The 14,402-nt window shown below is 44.4% G+C and overlaps 1 protein-coding gene across 2 annotated transcripts; it reads left to right on the top strand.

Moving 5' to 3' along the window:
* Positions 1-43: 43 nt before the first annotated feature.
* On the top strand, positions 44-13,526 carry atmin (ATM interactor). 2 transcript variants are annotated; one of them, XM_071401921.1, is made up of 4 exons: positions 44-443; positions 4,194-4,319; positions 7,043-7,242; positions 10,253-13,526. In XM_071401921.1, exons 1-4 carry the CDS (start codon positions 213-215, stop codon positions 12,030-12,032), a joined length of 2,337 nt encoding a protein of 778 aa, XP_071258022.1. In that variant the 5' UTR covers positions 44-212; the 3' UTR covers positions 12,033-13,526. The 2 variants fall into 2 exon arrangements, with proteins under 2 accessions (XP_071258022.1, XP_071258023.1); XM_071401922.1 differs by lacking the exon at positions 44-443 and adding an exon at positions 2,941-3,172.
* Positions 13,527-14,402: the final 876 nt, after the last annotated feature.

Raw genomic sequence — 14,402 nt, 5'->3', positions numbered from 1 at the left:
TAATATGTCATAGAAGTAGCTACAGTATTGCCACTTGCCCAGCCCTCTGATGTTGCCAGGACGCTTGTGTGGGAGTGGCTATCTGTTGCTAAGAAAGGTCTCCCGGAAGTGGACCCGTCCTCGTATTTTCCGGACCATATTTTCTTGGCTTGTTTGCAGCAGCGTTTCTGCTGCTTGAGGAGCAGTTGGTTTGGTGACTTGTCAACAGAAACATGGCTGCCTCTGCGTCCGTGAAAGCATACCGAAACGATAACGCTTCCATGGGCAGTCAAAAATGCATCGAAGAGCCCCCCGCACCGACGCGGGAGATTATCAAACCGTCAATCATGGAGCTCACCAAAGAAGTGCGGACCAATATCCTATGCACCGTGGAAGGATGTGGCAAGATTCTACCGAACACGCCAGCCCTGAACATGCATCTCGTGAAGTCCCACAGAGTAAAGGTAGCTAGCTTGTTAGCCTATTTGCAAGTTAATCAAAGGGGCTACTGACATATTCCAACACGTCTTTCTATTTTTCAATTCATGATGCTTGTATCACTAACTAGTTACGCGAGCTCGTTAGAGGCATGCTTATTGGGAAAACGGCAAGTCATTGTGCACTGTTTGAGGCCAGTTCTTTGAAGTTGGCTAGCTACAACTGTATATTGCTGACAACGTTACTTTCTTTTTATTGTGTTACAATAAATGTTTCAATCATCCTAGGCTAGGATCATAGCTGTATGAGACTGATTATCCGCGCTAATGTTACGTTAACTAGCTTTCTTGTACTGCCTTTACATGTCAGCCATACAAATATATTATCTGTTAAAATCCACACGGTTAGATGTGCACAATAATACGAATATTTTGGATATTCAGATTAATATAATAGTACGTTTAAAACGTTTACATGCTTTGCAAGAACAACGATTTCACTAATAATCCTGTTTTATATAGACATCTGAAATTAGGCTACTGATGGGACTTTTGATAAATGCCGAAAATCGCCAATCAAAATAAACGTTCTACCACATTGACCATGTTATATTTAAGACGATCTGATTCTGCGTTAGGACATATAATGTTTGTAAGTGAAAAGATGCATACTTTCAGTTTTTCCGAACTCACGCATGAGGGAGGCTTGCGCTACGGGTGCTGGCACATGCCCAGATCAAATACACCGCTGGAACGCCAATTAAACTGTTTACATGCCATAATTCGAAGGTTGCTCCGAAAACCAGGTGTTTTAATCGGTTTATGTTTACTTCGATGATAAGCAGAGTAAGGTGTTTACATGACTAATGCCATACTCAGTTTAATATCGAATTATTAGTGTGCATGCCCACATAGCCTAACTGCGTGTCATATTATTGAGAGTCATTTGGTTCTCAAGAAGTTTCTGGAAATTCAAGCAATTTAAAATAACCCTCAGTGAATTAATGTTTAAATGGCTGAAGAAGATGGGCTAAGCCTGAGATGTGCAATGAAATCAGTCTGGTCATACAACCAACTGTCACACTGTCTTTAGGCTAAATATGAAAACTAGTTATAGTTAGGGACAGTCTTGGAGACATTGGTCCTCCTCTTAACTGAAATGTATGCAATGTCCTCGCCTAGTCTTGCTGCCCCGTGGGAGTCCTAGTGATTCCAGTTTCCCCCAAATGAATGCTGTTCTCTGCTGGGATCTAGCAATCATTTGGCTTTCTACAGACGGCGTTCGTTGGGAAAAAAAATAAAATGTGAATGTTTGAATTTGAATTAGGTCTGAAAAGCACTTCATGTTCCTCATTTCCCCACATAAGTGCTAACTGTTCTCAATATTGAACTAATTAAACTGGGCCTAATGCAGGAGAATGAGAGATGGAGGAGAAAATGCATGGTGCAGCAGTTCATGAAGGAAACAATGTCAATCTGAACAAAATGGTGTCAAGTGAGCATAGTCTTAGATGTCTATGACTGTGTGAAAGGGCTGACAGAGGCAAGGCATTCTTCCTTATCAGGTTCTCCGCTAAAAGCACCGTTTACCGCTGGGACCATGTGACTACAATCCCAACGCTCTGTTTTAACGTTTAGAAACGTCAATTATCGCTTGCGATACGGTTTTCGAAACATATGGAACTTAACTTTCATTTCAAGGAGAAATAATCTTTCAATAAAATACATTTACTGTAGCAGGTTTGCACAGATCCATACGGCTGTGTGCCTCCAGCCACACACGACACATCCTCCCCGGTTACGCTTACACACAGGTGTTCGAGCACGCTAGTTAGCACAGGTGGTCGCCTCTGTCTTCCGTATAAAACCGCTGTAACATGGAGCTATGGCCGCGTGGGAACACTAACCATTTAAAGGTGTGTAGTAATTTAACATTTCGTTTAAAAATATTTATATCTCACTGATATTAAAGACGTGTTACTTATTGCGTTTCCAAAACCGTATCGCAAGCAGTGCGTGTTTAACATTCAGAATTAGCGTCGGGGCTCATAACAGAACTCCCCCGGCCAGAAGATACCTTCATAAATAGACACTAAAGGTAGTTATGGGCTAACGCTACTCAACCGGAGTCACCAGGCCAGGAAAGCACCGGCTGCTTACTGTGCCTCCGCTGTTACGCACTGGCCAGGCTTGTTATGTTTTATTAAGGGATGCAGAAAGAGATGTGATTTGTGTTATAACACGGTTGTCGCTATGATTTGGGTTATACCACGGTTGTCGCTGGACACTCACTGTGCCTTAGCTCGGCTGAACTGCCATATCACATTTGCTGGCCAACTGCTGGATGTGTGTGTAACAGGACAATCAATTTAATTTCACACACTTCTGAACATTACAACAGGGTACTCAAATATTAGCCTACTGTACTAAGCAGGCTGTAGTGTAGACTAGTCACACTTTGCATATTAAACACCTTTGATGACCTGACTTCTTGAAGTAGCCTACTGACAGATTTTCAGTTTGTATTTCCTAGCTGCGATGCTGCTCAGCAGACCCTACCCAAGCTGTCTTGTAGCAGACAGAAACAAAGCTATCTCTGCCCTGCCTGCCTGTATTACCGTCTGGCGATGCACGTGCCTGGTCTGTCTGCTGGGAAGGGACATAATAGTGTCATGGAGAGCAGCTCAGGGACTGTGCTCTGGCCTAGAACAGACCGTCTGAATGTTAACCTGCTCATCTGCTGCTGCAAGACACCAGTGAGTCCATCTGCTGCTGCAAGTAGCCTATGCAGAACTGTATGCCTCTGACGTAACCTTTACAATAATATAAGATACACTGTGTCTGTTTACTGTGAAGACAGATCATTTTAGCACTATGCAGGATGTTTATGTATATTAGCCTAACTTCCATCGAAATGTCTCTTTTACTAGTACTGTACCAATTTTGGACTGCCGAGTGGTGTAACGGTCTAAGACACTGCATCTCAGTGCAAGAGGCATCACTGCAGTCCCTGGTTCAAACCCAGGCTTCATCACATCCGGCTGTGATTGGGAGTCCCATAAGGCGGTGCACAATTGGCCCAGCGTCGTCCGGTTTTGGCCGGGGTAGGCCGTCATTGTCAATAAGAATTTGTTCTTAGTTGACTTGCCTAGTTAAATGAAGGTTTAATAAAAACCAATGACACAGTAGATGTAGCCTGCTAGGTGACCTTGGCCAGTGAAATATTGCAATGCTAATAATGATGGTTAGGCTGTACACACGGGTCGATGCTGAGGTCTATCTGTGGCCTGTGAGTGTGTGCTGTACTCTTACATAAGCATCATGCTGCTGTTCATTGAGTTAATACAATGTGCTGCTGACAGCTGCTTCGGCACGGCTGTCTGGAGACTGCCAGGAGTGTGGAGTGATGTAGCACACTGGAAAGCACAAACTCGATGTGCTGTTAAACTAATAACTTTCATCTCAACCTCTTTAAAGTCATAGATCTGGACCACCTTCGTCTGTGTATTTGCCAGTCGTATGGTTTTCTACAAAGGATAATTGGCTTGTCCATCCGCTGGATGTTTTCATTGTAATGGTACTCAGAGGCTAAAATCATCACTAACTAAAGTATAACTAGGCCTAGCCTTTAGCTCAGCAGTCTTGAGAGTTGTGCTGATGGCCTACCTTTCTACTTGTTGTTGGTTAGCCTACATTATTTCAGTGCTGATAGATGACACTAAATCTTAAGCCTATAATATCACAATCTAATCATTCATCCTCTCTCTCTCTCCATAGGACGGTCTTGTTAACCCCACCATCAGGAAGGTCATGAAGGGTTCTCAGAAGCTCTACTGTTGTCCCATAGAGGGCTGTCCGCGAGGCCCCAACAGACCCTTCTCCCAGTTTTCCCTGGTTAAACAGGTACCACATCCCTACAGTCAGTCTAAGATCTGTATAATGCCAGAGATAGCCTGACTGAAACCACCCGAGTTAGACTGTTAGGAATTTTGTTAATAATAACTAAAACAATTTCTAGATTTAGATAAAACTGTAACTAATTTAACTCTGCACGCCTAGTGAAAGAGATTTGTGCTGTGGGTTATAAAGTAAGCAAAAAGGGTCATTAAACTATGGTTGAACTGACCCAACTTAGCCCTGAGATGTTTAGATAAGGCAGTGAGTAACTTTTTAGGTCTTCCATTATCTTGAGTTGTCTGCTAAAGTGGTAATAAATTATAGTGAGCCTTCAGGAGAATAGATTATATTGTGTGTCATGTGTGTGCGCTGGGGAGTTGGAATGAACTTTTGAACCTGTTTTATATTGGTCAGGAGGAGGAGATTTATTCTATAACCTATGACGTCATATCTTGTATATAAACTGTTGTTTATGGTCAAATGGTAGCGTGCTCCGAGAATAAATACTATTATCTAATTTTAATAAGACTGTATCCTGTCTATTTTATGTTAATAAGTATCTTACAAGTTCTTATAAATAGACAGATTGATTTTAATTAATGAGTACATAGAGGAATTATTTAATTCCGTTGTCATAGACTCATGCAGATTGTCTAATGAATGGAAAGACTGAGACAGACATTACCTCCTGGTTTTTCCCTTAATCATTTTCCAGTCCTGCTTTGGATCTCCCCTGAGATCCTCATGGTGGATGGGAATTGTAAATGACAGGAAAGTGTGTGTGTCTAATAATTATGTCTCAATAGAGAGGCTTTTGAAGTATAACTAGGAAATTGGAATTAGTGAACAAGAAGGGAATAATACATTCCTTTATTTCTTTTTTCCAGTTCATGTAACGAGTAACCTCCTCTCATAGCCCTATGTACAGTTGAAGTCGGAAGTTTACATACACTTAGGTTGGAGTCATTAAAACTCGTTTTTCAACCACTCCACAAATGTATTGTTAACAAACTATAGTTTTGGCAAGTCGGTTAGGACATCTACTTTCTGCATGACACAATTTTTCCAACAATTGTTTAAAGACAGATTATTTCACTTATAATTCACTGTATCACAATTCCAATGTGTTGTATAGCACACTGTATTACTTATACAACTAATATAAGGACAGGACATGAGACGGGAGTAGAAATTAACGTGGGCATTGTTTAATGCGTTTCACAGGAAGAACATTCCAAGCATTTCAACGGGGTGGGGGTTACAGGTACCCTAAAGGGACAAAACTAGAATTTCAATACACAACACAATGAGTCAGAAGTTTACATACACTAAGTTGACTGTGCCTTTAAACAGCTTGGAAAATTCCAGAAAATGATGTCATGGCTTTAGAAGCTTCTGAAAGGCTAATTGACATCATTTGACTCATTTGGAGGTCTACCTGTGGATGTATTTTAAGGCCTACCTTCAAACTCAGAGCCTCTTTGCTTGACATCATGGGGAAATCAGTCAAGACCTCAGGAAAAAAAAAAATTGTGGACCTCCACAAGTCTGGTTCATCCTTGGGAGCTATTTCCAAACGCCTGAAGGTACCACGTTCATCTGTACAAACAATAGTATGCAAGTATAAACACCATGGGGCTACGCAGCCGTCATACCACTCGGGAAGGAGACGCATTCTGTCTCCTAGAGATGAACGTACTTTGGTGCGAAAAGTGCCAATCAATCCCAGAACAACAGCAAAGGACCTTGTGAAGATGCTGGAGGGAACAGGTACAAAAGTATCTATATCCATAGGAAAACTAGTCCTATATCGACATAACCTGAAAGGCCACTCAGCAAGGAAGAAGCCACTGCTCCAAAACCGCCATAAAAAGCCAGACTACGGTTTGCAACTGCACATGGGGACAAAGATCGTACTTTTTTGGAGAAATGTCCTCTGTTCTGCTGAAACAAAAATATAACTGTTTGGCCGTAATGACCATCGTTATGTTTGGAGGTAAAAGGGGGAGACTTGCAAGCCAAAGAACACCATCCCAACCGGTAAGCACAGGGGTGGCAGCATCATGTTGTGGGGGTGCTTTGCTGCAGGAGGGACTGGTGCAATTCACAAAATGGATGGCACCATGAGGAAGACATTTCTTGTGGATATATTGAAGCAACATCTCAAGATGTCAATCAGGAAGTTAAAGCTTGGTCGCAAATGAGTCTTCCAAATGGACAATGACTCCAAACATACTTCCAAAGTTGTGGCAAAATGGCTTCAGGACAACAAAGTCAAGGTATTGGAGTGGCCATCACAAAGCCCTGACCTTAATCCCATAGAAAATTTGTGGGCAGAACTGAAGAAGCGTGTGCGAGCAAAGAGGCCTACAAACCTGACTCAGTTACACCAGCTCTGTCAGGAGGAATGGGCCAAAATTCACCCAACTTATTGTGGGAAGCTTGTGGAAGGCTACCTGAAAGGCAATGTTACAAATACTAATTGAGTGTGTGTAAACTTCTGACCCACTGGGAATGTGATGAAAGAAATAAAAGCTGAAATAAATCATTCTCTCTACTATTATTCTGACATTTCACATTCTTAAAATCAAGTGGTGATCCTAACAGACCTAGGACAGGGAAGTTTTACTAGGATTAAATGTCAGGAATTGTGAAAAACTGGGTTTAAATGTATTTGGCTAAGGTGTATGTTAACTTCCGACTTCAACTGTATATTCTGCTCTATCCAGCACTTTATGAAGATGCACGCAGAGAAGAAGCACAAGTGTTCCAAGTGCAACAACGGCTACAGCACAGAGTGGGACCTGAGGCGCCACATAGAGGACTGTGGGAGGACCTACCGCTGCACGTGTGGCTGCCCCTACGCCAGCAGAGCAGCGCTACTGTCACATATCTACAGGACCGGCCACGAGGTCCCCACAGAACACAGGTAGACACAGAATGTACAAAACATAAGAAACATGTGCTCTTTCCATGACATAGCTTTCACCTGGTCAGTCTATGATCCCTTATTGATGTCACTTGTTAAATCCACTTCAGTGTAGATGAAGGGGAGGAGACAGGTTAAATAAATATTTGTACGGTTTGAGACAATTGAGACGTGTATGTGTGCTATTCAGAGGGTGACTGGGCAGTACAAAATATTTAAATGCTTTTGAACGGGCTATGGTAGTAGATGCCAGGCACACCGGTTTGTGTCAAGAACTGCAACGTTGCTGGGTTTGTCATGCTCAAGGGGGGGGGGGGGTATGCAAATCAATATTAGTAATGTTTTGTTCACTCGGTGTATACTGGATATCCTACTGGAGGGCAGTGTTTCCATTAGCAGGTTATTGACGGGTTTTGGCCGATTTAAAAAAAAAATAATAATAATAATTTAAAATAAAAAATAAAAAAATACACAAAAGGCATAAAATATAAGCATTGCCGGAGCCATTGTCCAGCAAAAAACATCCTCCATAAATCACATTAGCTACACATGGAGGTTGGTTCACGTCGTCTTTCAATGATCTCTCTACTTTGCTTGTTTAACTGCCTGCCTGTCTGGCTTGAGCTCATGCTCTCACTAGCAAATTAGCATTGTATCAACTGGAACTGGCCCACAAAATGTTCACATGCCAGTCTGTGACACACCGCTGCATGCACGCGACTCAAGGGAGAAGGATGATTTTATGCTACATGAATCTCCCTAAAATAGAATTTACAGTAATATCCACCTAGGAGGAATATAGGATATTAAATAATCGTGCTTCCCTACTCTTCCTCTTATCTACTGCCTGTTTGTGTAGTTAACTCAAAAATACTTGTCTAGCTACTGAACCAAGGATGGAGGTACAGACAAGTGGACAAATAGACACTGGAACAAAGGATTTTGACAAGCCAGGTGGACAGATTGAGACATGCATTGTGCAAGGAGCCAACGTTCACTTGGTAGGCTATCCTTCCTCCTTGCATATTGCAGTCACTTCCATGTGGTGTCATTGACTCGGCAGTGGGTGCTCCTAAAAGCATTATTCTACACATGACATTCAAATGGGTTTCTATTAAATAAGTATTTTATTAGGTTGGACATGCTGTTGGAGGGGATTTAAAGATGGTGTGGACACGTGGTGGCAGAGAGGCTCAAAGTCTTCAAGTGTCATGCAGTTTATCCAGTAAACCATGTAATTACACTGCTCAAAAAAATAAAGGGAACACTTAAACAACACAATGTAACTCCAAGTCAATCACACTTCTGTGAAATCAAACTGTCCACTTAGGAAGCAACACTGATTGACAATAAATTTCACATGCTGTTGTGCAAATGGAATAGACAAAAGGTGGAAATTATAGGCAATTAGTAAGACACCCCCAAAAAAGGAATGGTTCTGCAGGTGGTGACCACACACCACTTCTCAGTTCCTATGCTTCCTGGCTGATGTTTTGGTCACTTTGAATGCTGGCGGTGCTTTCACTCTAGTGGTAGCATGAGACGGAGTCTACAACCCACACAAGTGGCTCAGGTAGTGCAGTTCATCCAGGATGGCACATCAATGCGAGCTGTGGCAAAAAGGTTTGCTGTGTCTGTCAGCGTAGTGTCCAGAGCATGGAGGCGCTACCAGGAGACAGGCCAGTACATCAGGAGACGTGGAGGAGGCCGTAGGAGGGAAACAACCCAGCGGCAGGACCGCTACCTCCGCCTTTGTGCAAAGAGGAGCACTGCCAGAGCCATGCAAAATGACCTCCAGCAGGCCACAAATGTGCGTGTGTCAGCATATGGTCTCACAAGGGGTCTGAGGATCTCATCTCGGTACCTAATGGCAGTCAGGCTACCTCTGGCGAGCACATGGAGGGCTGTGCGGCCCCACTAAGAAATGCCACCCCACACCATGACTGACCCACCACCAAACCGGTCATGCTGGAGGATGTTGCAGGCAGCAGAACGTTCTCCACGGCGTCTCCAGACTCTGTCACGTCTGTCACATGTGCTCATGTGCTCAGTGTGAACCTGCTTTCATCTGTGAAGAGCACAGGGCGCCAGTGGCGAATTTGCATATCTTGGTGTTCTCTGGCAAATGCCAAACGTCCTGCACGGTGTTGGGCTGTAAGCACAACCCCCACCTGTGGACGTCGGGCCCTCATACCACCCTCATGGAGTCTGTTTCTGATCGTTTGAGCAGACACATGCACATTTGTGGCCTGCTGGAGGTCATTTTGCATGGCTCTGGCAGTGCTCCTCTTTGCACAAAGGCGGAGGTAGCGGTCCTGCCGCTGGGTTGTTTCCCTCCTACGGCCTCCTCCACGTCTCCTGATGTACTGGCCTGTCTCCTGGTAGCGCCTCCATGCTCTGGACACTACGCTGACAGACACAGCAAACCTTTTTGCCACAGCTCGCATTGATGTGCCATCCTGGATGAACTGCACTACCTGAGCCACTTGTGTGGGTTGTAGACTCCGTCTCATGCTACCACTAGAGTGAAAGCACCGCCACCATTCAAAAGTGACCAAAACATCAGCCAGGAAGCATAGGAACTGAGAAGTGGTCTGTGGTCACCACCTGCAGAACCATTCCTTTTTTGGGGGTGTCTTACTAATTGCCTATAATTTCCACCTTTTGTCTATTCCATTTGCACAACAGCATGTGAAATTTATTGTCAATCAGTGTTGCTTCCTAAGTGGACAATTTGATTTCACAGAAGTGTGATTGACTTGGAGTTACATTGTGATGTTTAAGTGTTCCCTTTATTTTTTTGAGCAGTGTATTCAATAACAGATCATGTTGGGTCAAACGCCTGCATGCACAACGTGGCTTGAGAACAGACCTTGAATATGACTGCACAACGATTAAATGAGAGTGCTGCCACTGCACCTTGCTTTTATTAGTGTTTGTCAAAGCTTTATAACTACCTACTGTTGTTTTGTCTGCTTGACGTATTCTCTCCTCTGCCCTGTGTTTGCAGGTATCCACCAGTGAAAAAGCGGAAGCTGGAGAGACAGATAAATGGAGCAGAAAAAGTCAAGCCCACTGAATTCATGTGTCAGATCATAAAAACAGACAGAGAACTTTCAGAGGACTCCCTCCCTCCAGACAGGGTCTGCCACAACATCCCCCCTAAACACCTCCACAAACTCCTCCTACCCAAGCCCGAAGTGGCTCTGGTGAATTTCCCTGTGATGCAGCTGGCCCATCTCCCCGTCCTCCTCCCCTCCACAGAGAGTGGGGTTCTGAGGTCTGTGGTGCTGGCCATGGACAGCCGGGGCTCCTTCAGCACCCTCCACCTCATGCCCCAGTCCATGGGGGCCATGGTGCCCCACCTGGACCCTAAGACCCTGGGCTTCAGGGGCAGCATGCCTGCCTCCCGCTCCAGTCTGGGGCTTGTCAGCATGGGGGTGCAGGTAAGTCTGGAGTCATTGGGCTCTGGCGATGACCTAGGAGGAACCAGGGGGAGCAATACCTCCACCAACATCCAGACAGACATCTCATACTTGTCCAGGATGCCTGTCGGGGTGGGGACGGAGGTGTGCCCCGTTGGTGAGTCGTCAGTCTCATCGTGTTCTCAGACAGATATTAGTGTGAGTGCTCAGGTCCTGCTGCCGGTCAGTGTAGAGACCCAGACGTTCCCTTCTAAGGCTAAAGCCACCACCACCATCGGGGCGCAGACAGACACCCACACCCTCAGCCAGCTGCCATGCCCCTATTCCTCCCCATCTCAGTCCCCCTACATTACCAAGCAGACTCAGACCAGACTCGCCCTGGCTGGGTCAGAAGAGAGGGCTCAGATGGACCAGGCCATCATGTGCTCAGACCTCTTCGACAGTTACTCCCTCAGTGTCTCAACACAGACTGCACTGACAGACGGACGCTTCAGAACCCACGGTGTAGACGACCCCCTCTCCGGCGTCGGTAACGGTCTCTATGACGACGACAAGTCAGCAGGAGGCATGTGTTTTGGCGTACAGACAGACGATCTCCAGTCGGGCAGCGTGGCGGACAACCAAACCCAGACCACCTTGGCTCTGTTCAACGACCTGGAGAATATCTTGTCAGGTCACTCTCTGTCCGGTCACCAGACGCAGATGGATTCTTCAACAGGCTGTGGGTCAGGTCTGGGTTCTGTTCAGGAACAGCACACGGGCATTGACTTTGACTTTGAGGAATTCCTGAACGCAGCCCACATCCAGACCCAGACGGAGGAGAGCGAGCTGAGCGGTCTGGGGGCTGACACGCCCCTGGAGGTCCTGGACATCCAAACCCAGACAGACTTCCTCCTCCTGGAGGGCCTGGGAAACGGTGAGGGGCCGGGTCGGAGCCAGGCCAGCGACCTGGAACTGGAGATGTTTGACACCCAGACCCAGACGGACCTCAACTTCCTGCTGAAAGCCGGATGCCACATGCCACTGGGCAACATTCCGCGCCAGTCCAGCTTCTCCATGAGCACAGAGTCCTCTGACACTGAGACACAGACCGACCTCCGCCGATCGCTGACACCAACACCAAACTCCAACACCCTTCCCTCCGTGTCCCAGGGTGACCAGACCAGGCTCTTGAGCAGCACGGAGACTCAGACGGTGACCGACACATCTTCTGAGGGCCTCGGAAACCTCTTCCTGACCAGCAACGAGACGCAGACAGTCATGGACGACTTCCTGTCAGCTGACATGGCCTGGAACATGGAGTCCCACTTCAGCTCGGTGGAAACGCAGACGTGTGAGGAGCTGTTTGCTCTTTCAGCACTCTGAGAAGCCCATCAGCTGAACCCCCCCCCCCCACACACACACACACACAGGGCTACCACCTCAGCCCACACAATGGGTTTCTGGTTTCCATCAAGGAGGTCCTGGGCTCCTACTCATCATCCTCTACAGTCTATGTCCCTCTACTACTGAAGGTTTAGGTGTAGAAGTGAGCCGCCTTAAGAAGTCTTAGGACATTCTACAGGGGGGTAGCATGTCTAGGATAACATGTCCAGACATCTCCCTCATGCTAGATCTAAAGCACTTTATTATAAGTTCATGGATATGATTTCCTATTCTTGTTTACATGTTTATTTGCACGTCTTACTACTTAAATATATATTTTGTCTGAAAAGCCAGTTTAGTCCGTTTTCAAAGTTTTAACACTGTTTGCTGTAAGAGAGTATGTAATGCCTGTTGAGCCTTTCCTTAATCATACTGCTATTGAATGGCTTCCGGCAGATTTGATGTGGCACAAACATACTAGTGAAATTCTAAAATAGTTGCCGCACTCCCATTGTTGACATGTGATTGTGAAGTACAGTCTTGTAGAATTGCCCCATTGTTACAGGGCCACTCACCTATAAACTGGGTCACCACGTTAGCAGACTAGCCTGTCATGGTCTTTGACTTATTTATTAGCTGGCTGTAAGTATATAGCAGCACAGTGTGCTGAAGTGATGTAGAGAAACACTATGAGGATCTAGCTACTCACTAGTCACTGTGATTACATTGTGATTGTGTATGTCCACCGTATACAGTGCCTTAAAGTATTCACACCCCTTGACTTTTTCCGCATTTTGTTGTGACAAAGTGGGATTAAGTGGAACAAAAAATGGAAAATATAACGAATATATCTTCATTAAATAAGTATTCAACCCCCTGAGTAAATGCATGTTAGAAGCACCTTTCAATTACAACTGTGAGTCTTTCTGGGTAAGTCTTTAAGAGCTTTCCACACCTGGATTGTGCAACATTTGCCCATTTTATTATTTTCTGAATTATTCAAACTCTGATGAATTGGTTGTTGATCATTGCTAGACAACCTTTTTTGGGTCTTGCCATAGATTTTCAACTAGATTTAAGTCAAAACTGTAACTCGAACATTCACTGTCTTCTTGGTAAGCAACTCCAGTGTAGATTTGGCCTTGTGTTGTAGGTTATTGTCCTGCTGAAAGGGGAATTCATCTCCGTGTCTGGTGGAAAGCAGACTGGACCAGGTTTTCCTCTAGGATTTTCCCTGTGCTTAGCTCCATTACGTTTCTTTTTTATCCTGAAAAACTACCCAGTCCTTAATGATTACAAGCATACCCATAACATGATGCAGCCACCACTATGCTTGAAAATATGGAGAGTGGTACCCCAAACATAATACTTTGTATTCAGGACAAAAGGTGTATTGCTTTGCCACATTTTTTGTATTGTGGAGTAAATACAATGTTGATCCATCCTCCATTTTCTCCTATCACAGCCATTAAACTCTTAACTGTTTTAAAGTCACCATTGACCTCAAACCTGTGCAGTTTCCTTCCTCTCCTGCAACTGAGTTAGGAATACACCATCCAAAGTGTAATTAATAACCTCACCATGCACAAAGGGTTATTCAATGTCTGATTTCTTTATTTTTACCCATCTACCAATAGGTGCCCTTCTTTGCGAGGCATTGGAAAACCTCCCTGGTCTTTGTGGTTGAATCTGTGTTTGAAATTCACTGCTTGGCTGAGGGACCTTACAGATAATTGTGCGTGGCGGGTACAGAGATTAGATTTTTTTATTTTTTTTTATGACTATGTTAAACACTTAGTGTACACAGTGTGAGTCCATGCAACTTGTTATTTTTACTCCTGAATTTATTTAGGCTTGCCATAACAAAGGTGTTGAATACTTACTGACACCAGCCATTTCAGCTTTTCATTTTACATTAATTTGTACAATTTCCTAAAACGTAATTCCACTTTGACATTATGGGGTATTGTGATAAGGCCAGTGACAAAACAAATCTTAATTGAATTAAGTTTAAATTCAGGCTGTAACACAATTTTTTTGGGGGGGGAAAGGCAATGGGTGTGAATACTTTCTGAAGGTACTGTATAACGACCCCACTAAATGTTACTGAACATAAACTGATGAAATATTACAATTTCTATCAACATTTTCTTGAACTATACTCTAAAGTCTACCATATTAGTCAACGCTAGCTGTTGGTATCATTACAATATTTTACCTCATTTGCACATGCATCCCATTCAAATTTCAAGAAACAGACATCTGTTGAGACCTTTTGTGAAGTTCACATTCAATAAAAATAGCTCCAAGTTTTGAGTATTTCTCCATGTTAGATTTCGATCTGTTGGTGCCTTAAAACACGTTTTTTTT

This window comes from Salvelinus alpinus, chromosome 5 (assembly GCF_045679555.1).
Source record: "Salvelinus alpinus chromosome 5, SLU_Salpinus.1, whole genome shotgun sequence".
In the NCBI taxonomy this organism is placed as follows: domain Eukaryota; kingdom Metazoa; phylum Chordata; class Actinopteri; order Salmoniformes; family Salmonidae; genus Salvelinus; species Salvelinus alpinus.
Note: the sequence above shows the minus strand (reverse complement) of the source record. Positions and strands in the feature narration are given on the sequence as shown.